General features: G+C 32.8%; 1 protein-coding gene across 1 annotated transcript in view; it reads left to right on the top strand.

Annotated features, from left to right (window-relative positions):
- The window catches only part of LOC129802096 (neuropeptide CCHamide-2 receptor-like), a 36,131-nt gene extending 11,918 nt beyond the window's left edge, over positions 1 to 24,213 (top strand). The window contains exons 2-7 of the mRNA XM_055847665.1: positions 4,304 to 4,816; positions 4,895 to 5,070; positions 17,899 to 18,011; positions 18,144 to 18,209; positions 18,522 to 18,642; positions 23,501 to 24,213. Coding sequence (XP_055703640.1) covers positions 4,340 to 4,816; positions 4,895 to 5,070; positions 17,899 to 18,011; positions 18,144 to 18,209; positions 18,522 to 18,642; positions 23,501 to 23,813 — 1,266 coding nt within the window. The 5' untranslated portion in view covers positions 4,304 to 4,339 and the 3' untranslated portion in view covers positions 23,814 to 24,213. The remainder of the gene's footprint in view (positions 1 to 4,303; positions 4,817 to 4,894; positions 5,071 to 17,898; positions 18,012 to 18,143; positions 18,210 to 18,521; positions 18,643 to 23,500) is intronic.
- The last annotated feature ends 1,639 nt before the right edge of the window (positions 24,214 to 25,852 follow it).

The raw sequence follows: 25,852 nt of genomic DNA, 5'->3' as shown, positions 1-25,852 counted from the left end.
CGTGTCCTACAAAAATCCCAGAGTTGTATTATTATTATGTCAAAAAATCTATAAGAAAATCAAGAGCTATTTCTCACATTCGTGTGAAAACTTAATATCAAAAAGTATCGACTAAAGTAGCACAAATTACAATAAATTTACTTTATTTTCAAACTTCAACATTTGCAATTTGTCCTTTTAAACTTTCTTCATTACCGTTTTTCTCCAAGAAAAAAAACCAAGCCTAAACTATACCTAAAGAGGTCTCCTTGAGAATTGGCCACTTTAAAATATTTGTACTTCGAAATTGATACCTTTGCTTCTGCAATATATTGTGACTGTATCGAACTTGCCGAGGAAGCTTCAAAAAGAAAAATAGGCCACGCCCCCGCAAGTGTCTCGGTTTCGAATACCCTTTAAGTCACCAGGAATTTCTCTAACATTTAAGGTGTTCGAACTTCGAATTGAATCCATGAACTTCACTAGGGGAAGGCTTTGATGGTTCGCACAAACGCTACCTTCAAACACTGCGTATTGCTTCCGTATTCCTTTATTAATCTCACCTATGACTATATATTTTAATGGCTAGTCTTAAATCCCACCTTTCCTGAAAAACTTGGGAATTTAATTGTTTTTTTTTTCCTAATTTCAGGAAGCAAAAATTAAAAACAGGTCTAAAACTGTAATTTTGATGTGTATTATTTCCTACAATTTTGCACAATTAATATCACTTTTCTGAAGAACTACTGTCACAGGGCGTAGAGGGGTTATTAGTGTTCATATTTATGTAAAAAAGATTTGGGCTGGACCAGATCGTTTTTTTGGGTGGCAGGAAATTCACAAACCTGACTTACATTGATCGATCGCACATCGAAGACATTGCTTCCTCGCACATTTTCCAGCAAACTTCATTTTTGCAGAAGCACTTGAGAACAGTAAATTGCTAAAAAAATGTTATTTTTCCATTGGAATAGCACCATTGATAGTAACCATTTTGTATTTATACCAAAAAAGGGACAGATAATCCTAACCGGCTTATGTAGGTGAGATTCTTAACGTGAGCTAACTCGGAGTGCATGCAAATTCGATTTGGAGCTGAAGTTGTCCAATTCAGTTATCTTGAATCAAATTCGTGAAATTATACAAATTTTGTATTTAAACCAAAATATCAAGGATTTGGATGAACTGACAGAAAAGTGTTATATGGGTGAAATGTAGACCAGAATGTTCTCTATAATTTTCCTATAGAACATGATCTCATCGATTACTCAGAAGCCAAGATAAGCGAGGTTTTTTGTTTCTTAACTCGTTTTTTCATCCAGAGTGCCCCAAGTGTTCATTTGTTGAACTTCAACTATATCAAAGAATTGTTGTATTTTGTGGGACTTTCCATTTAAACCCCTATTTTAAGTGTCTTGGTGGAGTAGAGGCAGTCAAATTGGCATCTGAGTGATTTCAAAGCGTTATTATTGGAAAAATCAATTTTTTCACACTTAAACGGCAAAATCGGAGTGATAGCGTAGTCTGAGTGGAAAATGATGTATGGACGAAATGTAGAGACAAATGTGCTCTACAATTATGTTGAAGTAATCATCAAAATCGGTTCAGCGACAGTCGAGATAATTGAGGTTATGTGATATTGAAATTGGTTTTTCGACTGTGGCGCCCCTGGTGTTGGTCCCACGAAGTTAAAGTGTTCTAGAAAGTTGTAGCATTTGGTGAGATCTTTCGTTTAAGCCCTCATTCATCAAAATTGGTCACATAGAACCGGAGATATGATTTTTTGAATTTCGTGAACTTTGACCCCTCATATCTCCGGTTCTATTGAAACCACAGCGCGCATACGCACCATTTTGGAAACGTCCTAGACTGGACTACAACATACTAAAATTTCATTAACTTGCACAATGCCGTTTTTGAGAAAAGTGACTTTGAATTTCGATGAATTTTGACGCTATCACAGCGCCACCTGTGGTGACTTTTTGAACTTCCATCTGAAAGTGCTCATCGAGACGAAACCAAAAAGGTAAAATTTAGGTCGCTATGTTAATTAGAACCGGAGATAGAGGCCGGTCAATGTTCGAACTTTGACCCCTTATAGCTCGGGTCAGGGGTTTTAGATCGACTTAAGGTTTTTTTTGTTTGATAGGTATAATCAACGGCTACAACATACTAAATTTTCAGCCCGATGCACAATGGAATTTTTGAGTTATTTAACTTTTAAGATTTAAAAATTTTCTTTTTAAAAAAAGCGCCCCTAGCGGTGGTTTTATGAACTTGCGATGTTAGAAGGGAAAGTCGCATTTTACGAGAGCTTTCCAAAAAGCCCTCACTTTTTAAATTCTGACAATTAGAACCGGAGTTATGGCCATTTTAAGAAATTTTTTTTGGACCCTTATAGCTCGGGTCAGGGGGGTCGGGGGACCTTAAGTTTGGTATTGATGGAAAGCTCTAAGGCCCAGCTATAACATACTAAAATTTGAGTCCGCTGAATGCCATAGGGGCGGAGCAATTGAGAAAACAAAAAAAGGGGGGTCTTCAAAATGGCGGAAGGAGGGGTGGGGGGTGGGGGGTCTATGCACCAAGTTGCAATTTTCACCCGATATATAACCTTTGCCGAAAACCGCAAGTCGATATCTTTTTTAGTTTAGGAGCTATTAAGCTCCAAAGAGCGGCCGGCCGGCCGGCCGGCCGGCCAGCCGGCCGGCCGGCCGGGAACGTAAAATAGCCACATATATATTCGTGATCAGGAAGTGGCGAAACACATTTTGGCCAAATTTGAGGTCGATCGGACGACATGAAATTTTGTTAGGATTATAGTAGGTGAGATTGTTAAGAATCTCACCTAATATTTATTTCAATACTGAAATTTCATTACCATTTTCATTATTTCACTACGATATTCATGTCCCTATCATTCTTATTTGCATCCAATTCGTTCGAGGTGGATATTCTTCTCTTTTCATTTCTTTGATTGGGTGTCAGTTAAAATGAAAGCATCATATACTTGTATTGTAATATCCATTTCCAATGAAATCACATGCAAAAGTATATTAACATTGTCTTTAATACATGTCACATAAGAAGAAACGGAAAATGTCCAATTTGTTACTGTCATGAAGTGGAAATTGAATTACATAATAATGCAAGCAAACTGCATAAATGAGGGATGAGAATGAAGTTAATGTTCGCGACTTCATACAGAAAAAAATGCAAAAATACAATAGAATCTTTCTTCAATGGAAAATGAGGATATAAAAAAGCGAAAAGCCATAATAATTGGTTTAGGAAAACTCAAAGGCTTAGTTGTATTTTAAAAGGGTAATCATTTCTTGACTGCACAGATTGGATTGGGTTCGCTCGGTTGACTCACACCGAGATGCTTCAGAAGAGTCTCTGTTAAAATGTAAATGGAAATTTATTTGCACAGAAAGTCGTTCATATTTGAAAAATTCAAACTGAATTTCGAGTTTTCAAATTAAACTTTTGACAGAAAATTGGGAAAGTTTCTGATGTGCCACGAGCTGTTAGAAGAATTACTCAGTGATTAAAGGAAATTATATTGAGACAGGAGTACAGTAGACTCTCTCAAATTCGGGCATATGAGACCGAAATGTCAGCCGAATTAGACAGATATTCGGGCGACAAACTTTTTGAAATGCAACGATTTTTTATTCATGTGCATATAGATATTGAGTTTACACACTCATATAACGTAAATTGCATGAAAATCCCTTAATAATGCAAAATCACATCAAAACTAAGACAAACCATGCCAAATTTGAGCATATTTGATTCAATTGATAATCATAATCAAACTTGAAAAATGACAACAAACTTTTTTCAAATGTAACTGCTGCCCGAATTGAAAAGTAGCCCGATCTTAAAAGAGCCGAATTTGCGAAAGTCTACTGTATTAGTCGCGCTACATTGATTTTCCACAAGAAAAATGAAAACTGATACATATGTTCACAGTTGATACTCATATGACACTTCGAAATTCGAAAAAAAATACTTTCTATATCCTGGTACAATTTCATTTAATTTCGATTTTGGTTTTGAAATTGTATAAATTGTGAATGCCTCTTCTGAAAAGCTTACTAATTTATTTTTGGGATAGTATTAATTGGAATTTGTAAATAAATCACTCAATGTCCTTTCAAAATAGTGATTTAACTTCCTCTAATATTTGGTCAGTTGATCCAATTAATTTATACTGATTGTAATTGTTTAATATACAACAGTTTAATCTCCGCAAAATGTCATTGATATGATAATACATTTACGATTTAGTCATATCAAATTTCAATTTTGTATTCAATAGGCTCAACATTGCAAAGACGACAGAGTGGTCAGAGAAATGGACGAAGGTTTGATAGGTGAATCATTTCTCAATATATCTGAGGAAGGGTTCATGACCACGGATCAAACGTTCACATCTGAAGCGCCAAGAGTCAGAAATCTAACTGGTGATGACTACACACCATATCCAGACCGACCAGAAACCTACATCGTACCTGTAGTATTTTCAATTATTTTTGTCGTTGGTGTTCTGGGTAATGGAACCCTGGTTGTGGTGTTCATAAGGCACCGAGCAATGAGAAACATTCCAAACACCTACATCTTCTCCCTGGCACTTGCTGACCTTCTCGTGATTCTCATCTGCGTCCCACTCACATCAATCATCTATACCATCGAATATTGGCCTTGGGGTGAGACTTTGTGTCGCATTTCAGAATTTGCCAAAGATGTATCCATTGGGGTGTCAGTCTTCACACTGACTGCACTCTCAGGTGAAAGATATTGTGCCATCGTCAATCCATTGAGGAAGCTTCAGGTGAGCGGTATTCTAGTCATTTTGCCCATAATTGCTCTACCATGATTTTACTAATGTTAATATTGGTCCATCGAACAGACCAAACCACTGACTGTTTTCACTGCTGTTATGATTTGGATTATTGCAATTGTCGTCGCCCTTCCCGTTGTTATTAGGTCAACAGTTGTGGAAAGGGCTGTCTCCCCGAATAAAACTATATCGATTTGTGATCCATTTGGACCAGAAGAAGACGACTTTAAACACACTTATAGAAGGTAAGTGTATCATTTTATTGATTCATAACGTAAGTGTATCATTTTATTTACAAATATTCTTCAAGGAATCATTTGAGAACTTTTATCGGTTTGAGCTTATGACTTATAAACGTTAGAGACATTTATGTCCATATTCCAGAGGCGTGCAAGAACCGTTAAAACCGAATACACGTCAAATGAAACATGTACGTCAATGGTTAAAACACCAGAACCAGAACAAACTTATTTTGACGTTTATTCGGTTTTCAACGGTTTTTGCACACCTCTGCCATATTCCTTACGTTCAGTACATTCAGTAATAATACTGATTCGAAGGTATACAGAAGGAACTTACCTAAAAGCCCCTTAGGAAGCTCGAAATCTTAAACCGACGAGTTACATAACAGTGAATAGGTTCATGAAAAGAAGATTTATTGCAATGAGATTGAAATTCAAATTTTCTTACATTCGGAAATTTTATGACGTTTTTGAAAATTGAAGTGTCAAGGCTATCGAAAATTCGAAATGTAAGAACAGAGCGATAAAGCGGCGAATATGTGAACTTTCACTTTACCCTTCCGATCGATTTTCAAGTAGGTTTGATTTGGCTTTGGAGTCGCTTTGCCCCTTCGAAAGGTTATTACTGAACAGACTCATTAGCATTAGTGAAAGAATTTGATAGTTTGCCCTACACAGACGTATACAATTTTCTTCAATATGACAAATATTTATGAAAACCTTTTACAGTGTGTAATGGTCTCTACACACTAGGAGCAATTTCTTTGAAAAAAAGGTCTTTTTAAAGAAAATTTACCCTAGCCTTGTAGGCAGAAACGTAAGAATTTTTGAAAAAAGGCAATTTTTGACGGAAATTGCCTCTAAGTAAACACAATAAGAGAGTCCCTTAGATTATATCGTTGTAAGTAAGAACTCCTGAATAAAAAAGCTGCAACAGGTACAACTTTAAAATATATAAGTATTGCAGTTATATTCCTATGAAAAAGAATATTTTTTAAGCACTTTACTGTTCTCAATTGCTTCCACATTATCGACTTTTCTTTCTGTTGGACCCTGTCTCGACTGTTTTACCCGACGCCACGCCGTATTCTAAAATCACAAAGTAGTCGTGACACAAACCAACAAAAAAGTCAATTTTGCAGAAACACCTGAGAACAGTAAAGTACTAAAAAAAAACTGTTCATGAGAAAGATTTTCTCTTTTCATTTCTCATTGGAACAGCATCATTATGTAAATGAAGGATAGTGGTTCCCTTTAGTAAAAATCTTTCGAGCCAAGCCAAATCTATTCGAAAATCGACCGGAAGCTTAAAGTGCAAGTTTACATATTCGCCGTGTTAGCGCTGGCTATTGTACTATTTCGAATTTTCGGTGTTCTTGACATTTCAATCGTTAACAATTTCAACAACAGTGCGTAAACGTTTGCTGCAAAAAGTGAATTTTTGTGTAGTTTTGTGGAATTTCAGAATGACAGAATATTTGACGGTGAGTTCATTTCAGTTTCTATGTTAATGTTGAATTCCTACAATTAATTAACAATACAATATGAGAATTGTGAATTTAAAGCATTTCTCTTGGAGATGCTAAACAACGATGAGATATACCGGTGCAAAAAGCATTAACTTTTCCAAGCATAAGCACGTGAAAAAGAAATTCCAGTAGGGGAATTCTGTAACACTCTGGCAATGCAATGTGACAAATTGCGTTCCAATCTCCGGAGAGCTTTTTCGAAAATGTGATGTTGTAGCCTTAACATTGTCAGAAGTCACATATTTGAGGCCTTTGGCAATTCAAATGACAATGGATTTTATAAAAGAAATCAATCAAGACGCACTGTATTTCCAAAATATCATTAACAGATTGAATTAAAAAATATTAAATTTGTTTTTTTATCAAATGTTTTATTCCCTATTTGGAAATTTATATTGTGATAAATAGACGAATTTTATAATCTGAAAAAGGAAAATCGATTGTCAGGAAGAAAGATGGAGAAATTAAAAAAAAATTAGAAGGTCAATTGTATTGTATTGAATTGTTGGTATTGTAAAAAATGGTAAATGGTATTGTATTGTAAAAGTGAACAAGTTCGTCAAAAATACATTTATTTTAGGAAAATCGCAATTCAAACGTTCTGCCATCCTGAAATTTCACAAAACTACAGAAAATTCACTTTTTGCAGCAAACTTTTACACATTGTTGTTAACATTTTTGACGATTGAAGTGTGAAGAATACCGAAATTCGAAATGTTAGAACAATCAACGCTAAAGCGGCGAATACGTGAACTTGCACTTTAGACTTCCGGTGGATTTTCGAATAGATTTGGCTTGGCTTTGAAGTAGCTTTATCTCTTCGAAAGGTTGTTAGTGAACAGAACCATAAAAAAAAATTACGAACTATTTTAAGAAATTTTTTTTTCTGCGTGTAAAGGATCATACTTACTAGTGTCGCTGGTAACTGCTCTCAGCTTTTAGTCGACAATTTTATTCATTTTGTTCTAATATGAATTTGACAATTTTCACGCGAAGTTTCAAGAAAATTATTTTTCAGCTGAATAGAAAATAATGAGTATTTGGCAGAAACTTTTCTGACATTACCACATTATTTAATAAAAATGCGGAAAGTGCGGAAAAGCTGAAAGTCATGGAGTATATTATTTAAAATCAACGATTCTAAACATTGATTTTCTTAATGAATTCCTTCTCTCTGTGAAAGCAATCTCATTTTGGCATATTGTTGCATGAAAATACTTCGTGTTCGTTGTCAAAAGAGGATAATTTAACCGAAAGTTGTTTTCTAATTTCCTTTTCACTTAACACCATCCTCTATTATTCCAAAATAAATTGAAACAAAGAGTTGCGTCGTTCTGGCAAACGACTTCTGCCACGATTTCTTTTTTTGTTGCGCATAATTTCAATTTGATCCTTTTCTTTTTTTTGGACAAAATTTCTTTTTAGTGGCAGAACTTTCTGGAACTCACTCAATAGAATTAAATTTGGTGTAAGTTGTTGAAAAGTTGTCCCTTTAAATTCACAAATCTATTGGAAATTGCTTATAAGTTTAAGAGTTGAGAGGAAGACTGTAGACTGCATCTTTAACAAAATGCCAATTTATGGGGAATACCAGAAGAGATTTGGAATGTTTTAGAGGCTATTTGAAATCAATGTATCTTAGAAATACTATAAAACTCAACAAAAGTTGCTTGAGGCAAAAAGGATGGGAAAGGATGTAATCATCTTATGCTTGAAGCTTCTTAATCTAACAATAGAAGTCTCCATGCCCCACAATTGACATCTTTTATCTTGTTATAATGAGGTATATTCCAAGGATCAATGTTTACCACAGAATAAAGGGAGGACACTTTTCCATTTGACACGTCCTTAGGAATACAAAATTAAATTGTTGAACACGAGAATCATGTAATTTGGTCTGAAAGTTCACGAAATGTCCTTTGAAACTACCAAATAAGACAAAAGTTTGATTACTTTTCTTTTTACTTTTCACTTCTTTCACAATATTTTCTCGCCTTGCCCGCATGATATATTTAATTAATTGGCAGACGCGTGACTGATTTTGCATTACTCTTGGCACAATTCATTTTGGGAGACTTTTGCGTGCCAATGTAGAGAATTAGGATTTCCCAGAAATTGTTGAGACACGATATTTTCATCATTTTCTTAATACAGTGGTATATTAATCATAAAGCTTTATGTCGGTTATACACATGCACATCCCACTTATTGACTAAAGTTAGAGCAGAGGGCTATTAACATGAGGCTACTAACTTTCAACATTTGAATTTCTCAAGTTCAGAAGCCTGCAAAAATCATACTTTCGAATAGGTTTAGTGTTAAATTGTGAGATAGAAGTTGGGATTTAGCTTCATTATGAAAATGGTAACTGCTTGAGAACAGAAATTCAGAACAGTTGCCAGCACCATCTATGGAAGACAATAGTTCCTGCACATCGAGGAAAATGTTGTTAGTGTTTCAGAAAAGAAAGGCATGGCAAAGCGTCCCAGCTTTGGCGATTGCTCGAACTCACAAGAAAGAGCTATCCGTGTATTCATTTTTCGCATGCTTTGTGGGTACATACCACTTTACTACCGATTGAGCCTGCTCACAAGTAGATTTTGATTCTCCAATAGTGTCTTGGATGAAAGGTAAATGGAACTCTATTTGCACAAAAAGTCGTTGAAGTTCGAAGAATTCAAATTCAATTTCGAATTTTCATACTAAATTTTCGAACAAGTTGGGGAAAATTTATCAAATATCACATTAAAAAGCTCGCAAAGGAGTTACTCAGTGATTATGGAGTGATTAAATACTGGGGCGAGAACAGTAAATGTCGTTGTTCAGTTTTTTTCCTCACAACAATGTGAAGACCGACATATTTTGACACTTGAGCACTTCGAAATTCGAACAGGATGTAACTTCCGCCACCTTGCGAAAGTATTAAGAAGTAAGAAAGTCTCTTTTTTGGATCTTCAAATAGATTTTCGAATTTTTCAAGATCTACTTCTGTACGGAAAGATTAAAGTGATAAGGAGTTGCTTAAGCAAGAATATTAAGCAAATCGTTTCAATAGGCCCTTCAAAGTGATTAAAGTTTGATCTTCGAAAATTCGATATCGAAATCATTCATAAAGTTTTCCTGATCTAAAAGGTGTGCCGGAGGCATTAGGAACAGTTTTTTAAACTCTCTTTTCTTGTCTGTACATGAATTTGACAGTCTTCTCACTTAATATTAAAACAAATATATTGTTTATTTGAACAGAACACAATTATTGTTGAGAGTAAAGCACGTTATAATATATTTATACCCCTCATGATCCATACACAAATTATAAGCAGACATAAATTCATTAGGAGTGGAATTAACAAGTTTGGTCAGTAAATTAATAGTTTGGTTGGTAAACAAATTATTATAGGAGTGCTTAAATACATCAATTGATTTAATCTTTATTTAATAAATTAATAAATCATTAGGGAATTATGAGAGTTTTGTGGAAAATTAATTTAAGCTATAATAAGTCTTTATTTACGTTAAAAGAGAAATAATTTGCTTATTTGCAATCCAATGAATCATTTCTTTGGGAAAATCACTCATGGAGTGAATAGTATCATTGGGAGGGATTTATGATCCTTTCATGATTTATGAATTTTGTCAAAAGGACATCATGGTCTATTTGCTAAATAACATTTGAAATCTCATTTTATATGAGTCATAAAATTTATCTCTTACTTGCATCCAAAGTCAAATACTTTATATGGTAACATAATAATGTAAGTGAGTAAAAAACCCAGATAATCCTTTGGTAGCTGAGATTCTTTTACAAGACACTCCGGTTCAGAATGCTTGCAACTCAGAACACATTTAATTTGTAAGTTATTTCGAAATCCTCAAGTCATGAACCCTTACCGTTCTCTTATCAAAAGTCATGTAAAAATGTCAGTGATAAATCGTAAACATTTTCGAAAATGTGATTCAATGCAACATCTTGTCAATGAAAAAAACCTCTAGTATTATAATTCTTGAGAACAAAGTGACACTATCACAGTAAAGATACTGGGCTTTTTGTTTTTTCATTGCTTTTCTTTTACACTTGGTAAAAATAAAAGAACCAAATTGATCCAAATTTGATCCTTTTGCAAAGGATGGATCACATTAACATGTTCTATTATAATAAAAGTGCATTCAAAGTTTGAAATTTGATCCATCCTTTGCAAAAGAATCAAATTTGGATCAATTTGATCCTTTTTTTTTCACCAGTCTATGTTTAAGTGGAACTGTGCCATATCACAATGTAATTTAGCTTCTCAATCTGTTTCTGCACCTAAATTATATCACGATAAGGCTCAATTTTATTTGAAAATAGATGAAAAATCTCAATTTCCAAGGTAAACTTCCCTCTACTTGGACTATGACGAGACGACCATTCTTTCAGTGTAGCATCCCTATAGAGGAAAGTACCCATGCTTGATACCATTGGAAGCTTCGTAATGACTAAATTTTCTATGTTTCACAATATATATGTGACTCATCGCAACCATATTTTAAAAACTATGGGAAAGTGGCCAGTTTTTAAAATATTGCGGAGTCACGTTTATTGAGAAACATAGGAAAAATTTAGTCATTACGAAGCTTCCAATGGTATCAATCATGGGCACTTTCCCCTAGTATCTAGGTATTCATGTGAATTTCATCCTCTGAAGTCTAATATCTAATTTTAAAAAACTACCGTATATGCGGGTGACTTTGGCCTCCGTAGGTGACTTTGCCCCGTCCTGCTCCTAAGCTTTAGTTTAATCCTAGCAGTTAGGGATGGTCACTACCGGTCTGATCTAAGATGTCTAATCGGTGAAAGGATTTATCGGTTAGAATTAAAGAAAAACTTACGAACAGTAGGGGACAAAGCCACCCACGGACGATAAAGTCACCTGCATCTACGGTAACAGTGGTCGGTGCTTCTCCATGTGCGATGGTGCCCCACTTTCCGCTATTTCCTCTTTTTTTTTATTTGGTAATATCTAGCAAACAACGAAGAAAAAATGATTTTTATTTGCAAACTGAATTTGGGTAACTCGACTTTTCTTCAGATAACCTCTAAAAAACATTTTGAATTTAACCGTCTTTAGAATTAGAGGAACTTGACTGCCGAATAGCAAAATAACGCGGAATAGGAATAACAAGCTAAAAATTCCTCGGAATTTTCCAGTAGTTTTCCTTGAAAAATTCCTTAGAAATTTTCCATAACAGATTCCAAGGAAAATCCCATGGATTTATAGAGGATTTTTTCTGTGGAATACTTCCATGGAAATGTATGTGGAGTGGATTATATGTGGATTTTTTTTAGCAAATATCACGGGGATGTACGTACATTTTAATAAACCAGCGATAACGAATTACCACTTTAGATAATAAAAAACTATTTTGTAAAAAAATATTTTTTTCCTAAATAAAATACACATTAAATTAGATAAAACCAGTCTTATTTTAGGTTGGCAACCTATTTAATGTAATCAGTTCGCTATTATCTACACGAAACGCAGTGTCGTATAATTAATTTTATTATAATTTGTCGCAGGAGTCACTAAAAATGTTTGTGGAAGGTTTGGAAACAAATTATTCATGTTCTCACAAAACCATTTAATTTGCTTGACATTCGAGAAAAAAAGTGGAAAAAAACCATGGAAAACCCTATGGAAATATAGTAGAAATTTCCATAGGATTACTGCAGCTTATCCTGCGGACGATTCACGTTTGATTTTCCATATAAATGTTCCGCGGAGTTCTGCGGAATTTAACGCTGGAATTCCAGTGGATAGTACCTGAAATTCCATGGAGAGCTATGATTCCAATGGAATTTCTGACTCCAAATTACACGGATTATTGCAATTTGGACGCTAGTTTTCCACTGGAATTTCAATGGAATTTTGCTATGAGGTGTACAGTAGAGTTCCTCAAATTTGAACTCCTCAAATTTGAACGACAGTTGAGTTCAAAATGCAAAATTTGAGGTTATGCGAAGAAAGTTTTGCGTGGAGTGCCATTTTTCTCTGGTATTTCCTCAATATTATCGTTTTATATTAACTTCCGCAACAAATTCCATTTATTTCACAATAAATTACATTGATATATTCTCTAAAGTTGTTTATCTTAATTTACGGAAAGTGTATTTCACATGAATTCCGTTATGTTTTTGAAAATATCGTTCAAATTTGAGGAGTGAGAAATGTCATCTATACCCCCCAAATGTTCAAATTTGAGGAACTCTACTGTACTTTGAAATTTAAATAGGAAATACCTCAGCCACCACGCGGACAAAACGAGAAGTTTTGATCTTCGAAACGGATTTTTAAATGTCTTTTCTCATGGGGAAACTCCAGTTGTGAGTGCTCGGAGATATCGTATTTTCGAAATTTTCTATGGAACTAAATTAAAGACTTTATTCAGGTTTACGACTAAACACTTACGACTTATGCCACGAGACGGTTTAACGTAATTATAATCAAAATTATAAACATATTATATTTCTATCAGTTTCTGACTAATCCATCGCTCGGCTTAAGCTGAGAAAAAGGCTTAGTTGGTGGGAAATTGATAGGAATTTAGTCAAATCATTATTTTGAATTACTTTAAGTCATCTCTCAGTTTAAGTCGTAAGTGTGTCTAGTCTAGGGCATTAGTCAATTTGGAATTTAGGAGAAACAACTTTGGTAGTTCAGACTTTGATAATCTGTAAAAGTACTTTGAAGACAATATAACTAATTTGAGTGAAATTCCTTGTGGCCCTCTCTGTGATTTTGGGAAATAAAACTATTGTCTACAGAACAGTTAAGAGATTTTATGTCATGTGTATATATACCATGAGTAATGGGATTTGAAGAAGAAGGACAAACTCTTGTAGAGATGTTTAGGAATTTTGTGAATATTCTTGCACTTGCTATATCCTATGAAAAGGGCCAATAAATTTTGAAGAAGAGTTACAGAGTGAGATGCATTAGATACACACATTAAATATTTTCACAAAGTTTTGTTTAAGGCTTAAGATGCATAATCTCTATTAAATACTTTGTATTTCATTGCAAAGTCTGATAAAGTTTAAATAACTTAAATACAACAGAGGATTAAAGAACTTGTTTCAATCAAAGTGTTGCAGTTTAACAAAATGACTTTTCTAATTCAGGTATAAAGCCATAAATCAAAATTGTTCTAAATCGTTTTATTTCTGGGAACGTACGAGTGTTTTCCCTTACTTGATGCCGTCTTTCACAGCCAATTAACAACTTTACAAAATACTACCTACAAACTTAAACATATTCCTCGGCACTTGAATTGCTTGAATTCATTTTCAAGATCTGGAAAATTCAAGGGAAAACTTGCTACGGTAGAATACATCGTTCTCATAAGTATATATTTTTCAATACTTCATCCTACTCCGGAGTATATGTATAAATTAATTATCATACATTGTTTTGGTGAATGAGGTCTAAAATCTACATAAGTATGATACAAGGAAAGATGTTCCAGATGCTACAGAAATGATGGTAAATCGTACTAAAAGGGAGGAAAACGTGACGATGTAAGTTTCCCATTTTGATCCATCGTTCCCAACTTTAGTCTTGTTTCAGGATATCATTTAAATTCAAACAATTAATTCGCAACGTAGTTTAATAATATTTATTTACACACAAAATGTAAACTGATACGTGGTATTGATTTATTGTGTAGTCAACTGTCTCAAATGGGTGGCAAAGAATAAATGCTGTTGGATGTAAAGTAGACGGAGTGGAAAAACGTGCCAACATAAAATAATGCCTTAAGAAAATTTTTGGAAGGAAGAGTTAGCAAATATGTTAATGTATTGAGAATGAATAAACGCTCCGCAATATAGAGATAATAATCTTCAATACTATTTACTTTAATATATTCAATGACATTTCCTTGAATATACCTAATGATACTTATAAATCTTATTTGTACACAGAATGTTCATTTTATACAGAAAATCTTTCTCCATATGGATAAGGCATGCAGATACATATATTTTGTGGATAATCATAACTTTTTTGAAACACGCAAATTAAATTTATTATGTTTAAAAAATTGGTTTTTATAATCCTTTTAGGTTATGTCCAACGCACAATAATTTTTGTTTTGTAAACATGTTTTTGACATTTGAGTGAGAGTGAATGAAAGCGAGATCTAGTAATCTCGCTCTCTCTCATTTGAAATTTTAAAAACATGTTTACAAACAAAATTTATTGTGCGCTGGGCATTATATACAGTAGACTCTCGCTCAATCGGCTCTTTTTCAATCTTGCGCAAAATTTTGTTGACGATTTTCACGTTTGATTTTAAAGCAAATTTATTCAAATTCACTGTATTTCTCCTTGTTTTATCTTGATTCTTAAAATTTGAGCACTTTTTGTGGAATTTATAATGATTTTGATGCTCAAATCTCTCGATAATTTGAATGACATTTTGCCCCATATGCCCGATTGAGAGAGAGTCTACTGTATTTTCTTTCAGATTTTTCCTAAATACTGCGTTCTGTTTTATAAACTGAAACTCCATAAACTTCTTCTCAAGAATATATGAAGGAAAATATAATAATTTATTATGAGATAAACGTGATTCATTTTTCTACATCATCTATAATATGTTTCGCTTTACATATACGTATAAAGTGCGATGAAAAACAGTAAAGAACACTAAAATGTTTTCTAAAGTTTAAAGAAAAAATATTGAAAAATTAAAGGTGGGTTCCCCAGAGATCTCACATCTCTATCTCGAAGCGTTTGGCCTCTTGTAATAGATTGAGCAGCGTGACGTAATTTTTAATGAAAAGTCTTATTAAATGAATAATTCTTGTGAACATGAGGTTTAGGTATTGCTTTAGTATTATAAAAATTTTATTCCATTCCTTTCACAGAAATAAGAAAAAAATATATACAATAACACTGTGCAACAATTTTAAACTTTTTTTTGTCCCTGGGTTCTCATGCTTTTTTTTATATTGCTAGGGTCAAATGATTTACGAAAATACTTATCATTTTGATTTCATTTGGATTTTGCGCTTGGAATCTAGGTAAAACCGTTTTTGCCGTTTTTTGATACTTTGGTGCCTATATCTCCGATTCTGTTGAACCGATTTATTTCTTAATATGGGAACATTTGTTCTCCTTTACATGCCCGATAATCCTTTGAACAGATTGAGTTTGTGCAACTGACACCAGGGGCGCTGTAGCCTCATATATGTCAGAAAACGTGGAAAAATCGAACTTTTTAGCAAATTTAATCAAAAATATCTCGAAAAATAGGACTGTCCCTAACAATCTGTTTTGTGGGTTTGATAGACAATTTTATTAGATACATTTTCATCCATGTACAACTTTTCACTCAGATTGTTTTTTAACCTCGAAATTGAGGTTCAAACGAAAACAGAGCACCCAGGCGGACATTTTATCCATATATTTACGAAAATACCGTTGAATCATTCCTAAGAACGCTTTTTCAAGGTCCAAGATTAAAAAAACACTCGAGAGCGCATTTATCAAGTGATTCGGTAAGGTGAATCGGTAATGAACCGGTTCATAACCGATAAATAATTTTTATACTAAATTCAATTAAATTACTCTTGAGGTGTAAAATAAAATTTGGTCAGTAGAAAATCAAATTCGGTCGGATAAAAGTCAAATTTGGTCGGTAAAGTCAAATTTGGTCAGTAAAAAAATCAAATTTGGTCAGTGAAAAATCAAAATTGATCAGTAAAAAATGAAATTTGATCGGTAAAATATAAAAATGGCCAGTAAAAAATAAAGAAACTGATCAGTAAAAAATCAAATTTTCTGTGCTTCAGGAAGTTATCTGTATCGCCTGTTGAGGCAAAGGGAAATTTTCTGTGCTTTGAAAAGTTATCAGTAGCACCTGTTTAATTTTTGTACAAAATTTAGGAAAGACGAAATATGAAATACGAAATGGTAAAATACGAAATGTACTAAAATATGAAGTTTCCGCAATACGAAATGTGCAATACTTTTTATCCGGATATGCAAAGTTTTAACTTTTATTGATTTCCTTTTAGTTTTTTATTCACAAAATTATTATTCACTGATCATATTTAATTTTCCACTGATTAAATTTCATATTTTACTGATTTAAAAAAAAATTACTGACCGAATTTGACTTTTTACCAACCAAATTTGACTTTTCTCCGACCGAATTCGATTTTTTACTGACCAAATTTTTATTTTATACTGACTAAATTTTTTTATTACTGACCAAATTTTATTTATTACTGACCAAATTTTATTTTTTACTGACCAAATTTGACTTTTCACAGGCCAAATTTTATTTTTTACTGGCCAAATTTAATTTTTTCCGATTTTTTAAAAGTTTTTTACTGACCATATTTAATTTTTTACTGACCAAATTTGATTTTTTATGGCTCTGTCACACCTTTTAGATCAAGAAAAGTTCATATAATCGAAATTCACATCCCGTTCTTTCTTAAGAACTTTGCATATGTATCCTACTGTTTCGCAGTCTTCTTCTTTTGAACATCACACCAAATTAAATTTAGTTCAGTCAAATTTTGAGACTGAAAGAGTGGGATAGACTTATGCAAATCTGTTGAGAAAGATAGGGATGCAAAATTTGATTTCTTGAAATTATTCCGAGCTAAAAGGTGTGCCAGAGGCATTACTGACCAAATTTGACTTTTTACTGACCAAATTTAATTTTTTACTGATTTTTTTAAAAGTTTTTTACTGACCATATTTATTTTTTTACTGACCATATTTTATTTTTTACTGATCAATTTGAATTTTTTACTGACCAAAAAGATTTTGCCATTTCAATAACGTAAAGAATACACTGTATTTATGTAATATTATTATTTTGTAAGGATACACTTTGTAAGGGTTCTTAAGAAGATTCAATAATTATGATAGTGAACAAAATTGTGTTTACCTGTATAGTTCTGGTAACTTTATAAAATTAATGAAATTGGAATTAAGATTTCTAAGAAACTTTGCACAAAAATAAAATATGTTAGGTTTGTGTTGTTGGAAAGTTCTGTAAATTTTTCTGGTACACATTAACTTTCCTTACTTTCCTGTGGGTAAAATTCTTGTGAGGAATTGCAAAGCTGAAGATCTATTTACTCAATGATATTTTCTATCATAATAATCCAAGCTGAGAGTGTTATTGAATTTCAAAGATTAAATTCCAAGAAATGTTTTGTATCATGCAGAGATTTTGCCATTTCTTCTAGTTTTTTTCTCTTATTGCAATTTATTGCTCAAGTGTAAATTTCTTTTGCACGCAGATATGCTGTAATTGGAAAAGCTGTGACCTACTACTTCCTTCCGTTGACGATTATTGGTATTCTGTATGCACTAATGGCTAGACGTCTCCATTTGAGTGCTCGAGAAATGCCTGGTAAGTCATAAAAATTGTCTCACTAATTGCCCAATAAAAATATTTTTTTGTAAGATTTATATCTTATTGCTCATTTTATTCATTATTCAACTTTTTCCCTATTGTTCTTTCTTTCACAAAATAAAAAAAAAGCTCAGAGCCGTTCTCAAGCACGAGCTAGAAGACATGTGGCAAGAATGGTGGTGACTTTTGTTATTGGTGAGCAAAATCTCATTTGAATAATTTCAAGGGAGCATCATATCAGGGTAACTTTGCGCATTATTTTGGGTTATTTTGGAGACCATTCTCCATAACAATATGGTACTTAAAATTTCAATTTGTCCAAAATATAACCCAGCTTCCGGGCTTGAATTTTTCACCCCTCATTTTCACAATTGACAAAAATGGGTGATATTAAAAAAAGAACTTGAAGATATATATTTCACACTTACCTCTCTTGAAATTCTTTTTCCAACTGACTGAATATGAAGGAGTTTTTTGGAATTATTTCTACTTCACTTCTCTTTGCAGTATTTATCGTCTGTTTCCTCCCACATCATATCTTTCAAATGTGGTTTCACTTGTATCCCAATGCCGAGGATGAATATGATGAAGTATGGCATGTTTTCAGGATAGTTGGATTCTGTTTTAGGTGAGAAATTTTATTGTTGAATTATCCTCTGTAATGCTTCAATTAAAATTCAATTACAAAACAACGAAACACTCATTTTATAATTGAATTAAGGTAAAGTACCCTTACTCGACCGGGTTCCTCTATTCGACCGGTGGGTCAATTTTTGAATATTTGATGGTGAATTTCATTAATTTCTATGAATTTGTCACTGATTCGTATTATTTAAAGAATAATTGACCTATTAATGTTAGATCATACACAAAATATTATAGCAAATATAATTAAATTGAATAAATAAATCTACCGGTCGAATAGAGGAACCGGTCGAATAAAGGGTACTTTACCTTACTGAGTGAATGGTATTTTAAGAGGAATTTAGCTATTTATTCCCTAGTTCCAAATTAAGTAATTTTTTTTTTCAACAATAGCATGAATTTTGTCAGAAGGAATTTTCAATGCTATTTAATATAATTTTCACGCAGCACAAGATTTTAATTCAAAAACATATTTTCCAGCATTCATTAGTTGAGTGTGTCAAATTTAAATAAAGTTAAATAAAAGAATCATTCTGTACATAGAAAGCTGAACAAAGTATAGCTCCGGGAAATGCATTTCTATGATTTCTACCTTCAATTATTTTATAATACAAATATGGTGAATCCTATAAGCTTTAATATGTTTGATTACTATTTTACACAGTGCTTATTGAAATAAAATATTTGTTTGCCTGCATTAATATTGAGGAGAGACATAAAATAGGGGACATAAGCCTTTTGTACAGGAATTTGCTTGTCAATAGCATTCTCTGTGGAATTAGAAAAAAATGCTTCTTCCTAATAAATTAATTAATTAACTAAATGCTTCTCCCTGACATATACAACCTGCGAAAGAGCTTTTCCACCGTTTCACTATGGAGGTTGATCACCAACGCTAAGACAGCGGTGGACGCTTGTGACTCCTCTTCACTTCCCTATGCTACCACACCAAAATCCATATCCATTTTAACCCCAAAATACTGTCCAATATGCTGTAGCTATAATGCATACTTAAGCCTGGAGGGGAATTCTGTAACGGTCTGGCCATGCCATATGACAAATTGGGTTCGAATCTTAGGAGAGCTTTTTCGAAAATGCGATTCTGTAGCCGTGACATTGCCATTTCAGCTCACGTGGTATTGTCAGAAGCCACATATTTGAGATTTCTGGCAATTCAAATGACAATGAATTATGTTAAACAAATCAACCAAGACGTACTGTATTTTCATAAATTCATCAAGTAGAGGGATTTCATTAAAAATTCAATGAATTGCATTTTCGAACTCATATGATATGACAAAAAAAGCTCGAATGACATTGTCAGGTTTCGAACTCACTCGTGAAAATGTCACGAAAATTATAGAATTCCCCTACTGGTAGTGGAGGAGGACTGGCCTAAAATTTCCTACATTCCTACTCTGAAGGATTTCTCAACAATACACAATATTTTTACCATTTTTACACAAGTTTGATAGAGAACCTAGCATAGTTTTTTTTTAGGTAAAAGGTTCTCTAGATCCCTCCTAATTAATCTTGTTTTTGTAAAATTCAGGAAACTTGTCTGCGTTACCAAAATTCACAAGTTGAGCATGTATAATTAAGCAATAGGGAAAAGGCTCATAATTTTGGACAGTTTCTAAATTTGAACACTTTGAGGCAAAATTGGACACTAAAAATAAATTGATTAAAATTATGGATTTTTATTCCAATTAATTCCTGAATAATGAATTATATCTAAATATTTGTTCTTTTTGGAAGATTTTAACACTAAAACTTTAAATTTTGAATATTATTTGAGTTAAACTTGCTTTGTTGAAAATTCAGTGTGAGCAATTAATAATAATAATAATGCTGGCACAACGGGGTCGGGAATCTTCGTATTTTCCATTTTGTTTTTTACACTTTTGTTTTTCCCAGTTTGTCTTTGGAATCTGTCTTCGGTAATTTTTGTTTTTTTTTTGAAACTTCGTCTTTGGAAATCTTGTCTTTCATACATTTTGCACAAGTATATTTTACAACTTTCCAAAAATTTCACTTTCTCAGGAAATTTCCATTTGCCCCAAAGGACGAAACTAAAAACTTTCCAAAATACAGAGAATTTCCCTTTGTCCCAAAGGACGAAACTAAAAATTTCCTAAACCACAGAAAATTTCCCTTTGCCCCAAAGGACGAAACTAAAAATTTCTCAAAACACAGAAAATTGCCTTTTGCCCTGAAGGACGAAACTAAAAATTTCAAAAAACACCATTGTAATATCATTATTTTATTTAATATGCTTGTTTAAAATATATGAAAGACAAGATATCCAAAGACAAAAATTCCAAAGACAAACTGGGAAAAACAAAAGTGTAAAAAAAACAAAATGGAAAAAACAAAGATTCCGCAAACCTGGCACAACATTCCAAGAGGGAACAAGGCCTTCCCGCAAGGGGATTTCTAGACATGCATTATTATTTTTCCCTTACATAAACAGGAAGAGGACTTGGTAAGATTGGTTCATGAAATGAAGAACAATGGGCATCCTGTTGAGGCGGATTAGCTGTCCAAATTTACAGCCAAGTTGTCCAAATTAATTAGTGTTGAAAATAATCACGCTTCAAACTTGGAACATCGATGCTTATAAGTAGACTGTCCAAAATTATGAGCCTTTACCCTAATACATTATAAAATTCCTTAATTCAATAAATTCAAAATTAATTAAACAAAAGTAATTTTTTGTTACTTTTTTTTAACATTAAACCTACTAAGATCGGTCAAATTGGCCGGTTTAAAAACTTTTTAAATTAACACATTTAAACGGTACAATGTCACTATCAAACTTTGTGAATTTCTTAAAATATGCAAGTAATATATTTTTCTGTGCTCAAATTTTAATTTTTTTTCCTCTTTACTAAGATTTTTTTTGAGTATCCTACCTACCGTGGTCTGTCATTTGACCGAGCGCGCTAGGAAAAACGACCGAAAACTGTCTGTAGGTCTAGTGTTAAGAAGTTTTGCTTGGAACTTTGAAAACAGTTTATCATGTTTTTTTTTCTCTAAAATCATTTTTAATACATTTTAAAATAAATAAAAATATAGATAAAAATACATTGGGTACCCAATGAGCATTTATCGCCATAAAAAAGTACAGATGTCTAATATCTATAGAAAAATGATGTCGAAGACTTTACATATTTCTTCTATATAGCCGCATAAAAGAGGTCCATATTTGAGTGAATGGGGTATTTTTACATCCAAAAATAGTTCAATTAGATTGGTTATTATATATTTGTCCAAAATTGAATAACAATTATTTAGTTTAGATATAATCACGTCATCTTGTACGGTAAAATGTATCGATTATGACTAAATGAAATATAATCACTGTACAATATCAATTTTATACGGATCGAAAAATTGTCATTTTCTTTGCATTTTTATTTATAATAAACATAGACTAATTTGATTAAAATAAAAAGGTAAAAAACTTCTTCAGTAAGGCACACCTGATTTTTTACAGTGCTTAAAAGATTAAATGCAATATAGCAATCCGCACAAAAATGATCGTTAGTCATTTTACGGGATGAAATGCATTTTCTTAAATAATGCAAATAAACCATTTATCTTTTTCAATTGTATCTAACCATGACTTTAACTTTCTTATTCATTTTTAGAGAAGGATGGGGCAATTTATGTAGCTCAATTGTTTTCACAACTCTTTTACGAAATGCACGTGAATTATACTGGCTGTATGAACATAATTGCATAATTGTTAGAACTTCCCTTTCAAGTATCTTATTTGACTAACGGATTATTTTACAAAAAATAGGTTATGTTAAATCTAACCTCAAAAATATGAGTCATTTTTTACATCGTGTGGCAGAATTTCTTAATCTGTCCCCTAAGGACATTTTCTATCAATAAAGCTACAGCAAAATAACATTTAATTAAAAAGGTTTTATATTTTATTTACAGTAGACTCTCTCTCAATTGGGCATTTGGGGCAAAATGTCATCCGGTTTATCGATATATTTGGGCATCAAAGCCTTTGTAAATTGTACAAAAAGCGTTCAATTATAAAGAATCACGATAAAATAGGAAGAACTACAGCGAATTTAAGCAAATTAGCTTCATAATTAAACGTGAAAATTGTCAACAAAATTTTTCGCCCGATTGAAAAGACCAGATTGAGCGAGAGTCTACTGTATAACAAATTATAACCTTGAAATAATGTATCCTCCTCTTTAATTCGTTTCCGAGATATCTGTTTAATTCTGTAATAAATTATAGATCTCTTTAGTCATAGAAGAATATTACATGCTAAATGAACTTTCAAACTTTCTGTCATAAGGCGACTTGTTTCGAGGTTAGGTCAAATATAACCTCAATTTCCAGGATAACCTCTTTATCATACAGAAGAGCACTAAGCCTTTTATAACAAAGTAATATATTTTTAATGAAAAAATAAATGCATTAAACTACCCCCACCGTATTTACATTGAGGTTAAATTAAAGTAACAATTTCCGGTTTGGGTAAAAAGTTGTTCCCGCCATTTCAAACCAATTTTTTGCAATGTATGATGAATTGTTCATTCAGAACATTCAGGATATTTCACATTTCATTAAGAAAATGTCAATATGGAAATGGAGCATGTCACTGACTATAAATCATTTTGGTTTTTTTTTCTTATTTCAGAGGTAGATTTTAATTTATATGCGGTTTATAAAATTCCTCATTTCATTATAAATCATAAGCAAATAACGTTTAAAGAAGAAGGAACAAGGACTAAGATGGGTTTTCCTCTTGAGAATACCTTCAAAACCATTCTTTTATTATCTTTAACATTCAATTACCGTTCCAGCTTCCTCAATTCTTGTGCGAATCCAGTTGCACTGTACTGTGTCTCCGGTGTCTTCCGCCAGTACTACCATCGATACCTTTGTTGCCGTGAATCTCCATCCTCCCACCGGTCCGGCCACTCGACAGCCACAGGAGTCTGCGACACGAGCTTCACCTCAACGGTGCGTCGTGGTACAACAACCCAGATCCCACCAGTCACCGGTGCACCGTGTTCCAAGATCCCCACGAGTGCCAGCAATCACTGGTATGGAAATGGCAATGAGTGTCCCCCATCGCCTCAGTGTGTCCGCTCCAAGTCGTTGGGGAAGAGGTGAAAGCCACCACCTCAGGACATTGTTGGCGGGAAGTCAGACAAGAGTGTTTTCCTCTAATTTCCACATCTCACAATTCCATCCTCCTGCGTATCTCACCTAGTGGGACACCTTTTTGTGCGACCATTCCTATCTCTCGCTGTGTACACTTATAAATATTTCTAGATATAGCAGCATTGCTCATTCAGGTGTTTGTTAAACACCCACGTGGAGGGATTTACTTATATTTCAGAAGGACATCGCAATTCCAGGAAAATATGGTGCAAAATGTTCATATTCCATCTAAACTGTAAGTGTTACTATCAATATTTCAATTTTTTTTTATTCCAATGGACCTTATTCCCTTACTTGGGAAAATATATTAATTCGAACAATTTTAGGTTATGTTATGGAAAATTCTTATTAAAACCTGTAAAATTTATGTCTTTTGCGAAATACTGTGAAAAAGATTGCATATTTTTGAATTCCTGAGATTTTTTTTGTTACATTGAACTTTGAAAATTCTTTCGAGGTTAGGTCACACATAACCCTAAATTCTAGAACAATCAGTTAGAGAAATAAATGATTCACGCCTATTATATTAAATTTGGCGTATAAAATGCCTTTTAAAAAACGTTGCTGTTTGGTGTTAAAAAGAAACGACACATTGTTTCGTAAAATGAAGTTTTTCTTAAAACATAACCTCAAAACAACATAACCTAGAGAAGCGTACTTTAAATTGTAATATCTTTTTTGAATTACATAAATTCTCCCGTCAATTTATATTGCCAAATATTGTATACTTATTTTCATTGTCTTATTTGATGAAAAAGTTATTTAAAAATGTGAGGTTATGTTTTAATTAACCTAAAATACCATCTCGTAGTGAAAAGTTCAACGTCGGTTTTTTTATGGGCAAGTCCAAATGCATTTAAACAGAGTGAGCAGATATTTTTAGGTAACCAATTTTTTGAGAAAGATACTTTTTTCCTTTTAGGTTATGTTAATTTTCAAAATGTTTATTAACACTTTAGAATCTGAGACAAAACCTTTGGGTTTCAAAACTGTTTAATAACATATCAAAAGCTTTCCTTTGAGAAATTCAAGGTTTTTTTTTAAGATTTTGAAAGCAACAATTGGCAGAGAACTACGTTAAAAAGTTTCAGGAACAATAACCTAAAAGTGATCATATTTACAATAAAAAGACGAAAACTTTTCCACTTTCTGTCGCTATTGGAAATTTTAGATCTAGATTTGCATCCAATTGGAATATTTAAGAGCGTATTTTTGAAAAACTTTCGACATATTTATGTAACCTATTGAAGTTTCACATGTTTGAGGTTAAGGTAAGTTTTGATCATTAAATTTCGGCAGAAAACCATGAATTCCTCTAAATCAAAGCGTGTCTTACAATTGGACTTTATTCTGTAATGCGACTAAAGAATTGGGCTTAAAAAATAATTAAATAATCCGACTGATGCTTCAAAATCATTCAATTTGCCTCACAAATTGACAAATTTGTTTTATTTGAAGTGTTTATAATTTTTGGAGGTTATGTTCAACATTACTTTTACGCTGATAGTATGCTCAAATAAGAGAATTAGGTCCACTGAGTGAGAGATTTTAACATTTAAATACTTTCAAAATAACAAAATATTTTAAATACATAAATTTTTAGATAAAATATAAATAAAAAAGAAATAAAAATTGTTTTTGAACATTTTCCATCATAGTTTCCGTCAAAAAATAACGCACCCGGATATGTTAATTTTATTTTACGAACATCACAGTTCCTTTACAATAAGATGGAGAGCAAATGAGAAGGAAAACGAGGAGTTTAGTGTTAATAATTAATTTTTTTAGATATAAATTTTATGAAATAACGGAGAAGTAATTGAAATTCTTCAAGGAGAAGTAACATTTGGAAAGAAATCATTGATTCGTCCCAAAGAGACTCATAAAAGAATCAGAAAGAGCAAAAGTCGGAAATTAACTTTATTTAAAAGCACTTTTCTGCCTCACAAATTACTCAATTACCACCAAGATTCTGCCATTTAATCCAA

Source organism: Phlebotomus papatasi, chromosome 2 (genome assembly GCF_024763615.1).
Source record: "Phlebotomus papatasi isolate M1 chromosome 2, Ppap_2.1, whole genome shotgun sequence".
In the NCBI taxonomy this organism is placed as follows: domain Eukaryota; kingdom Metazoa; phylum Arthropoda; class Insecta; order Diptera; family Psychodidae; genus Phlebotomus; species Phlebotomus papatasi.
The sequence above is the reverse complement of the archived record's forward strand: the minus strand, read 5'-3'. Positions and strand labels throughout refer to the sequence as shown.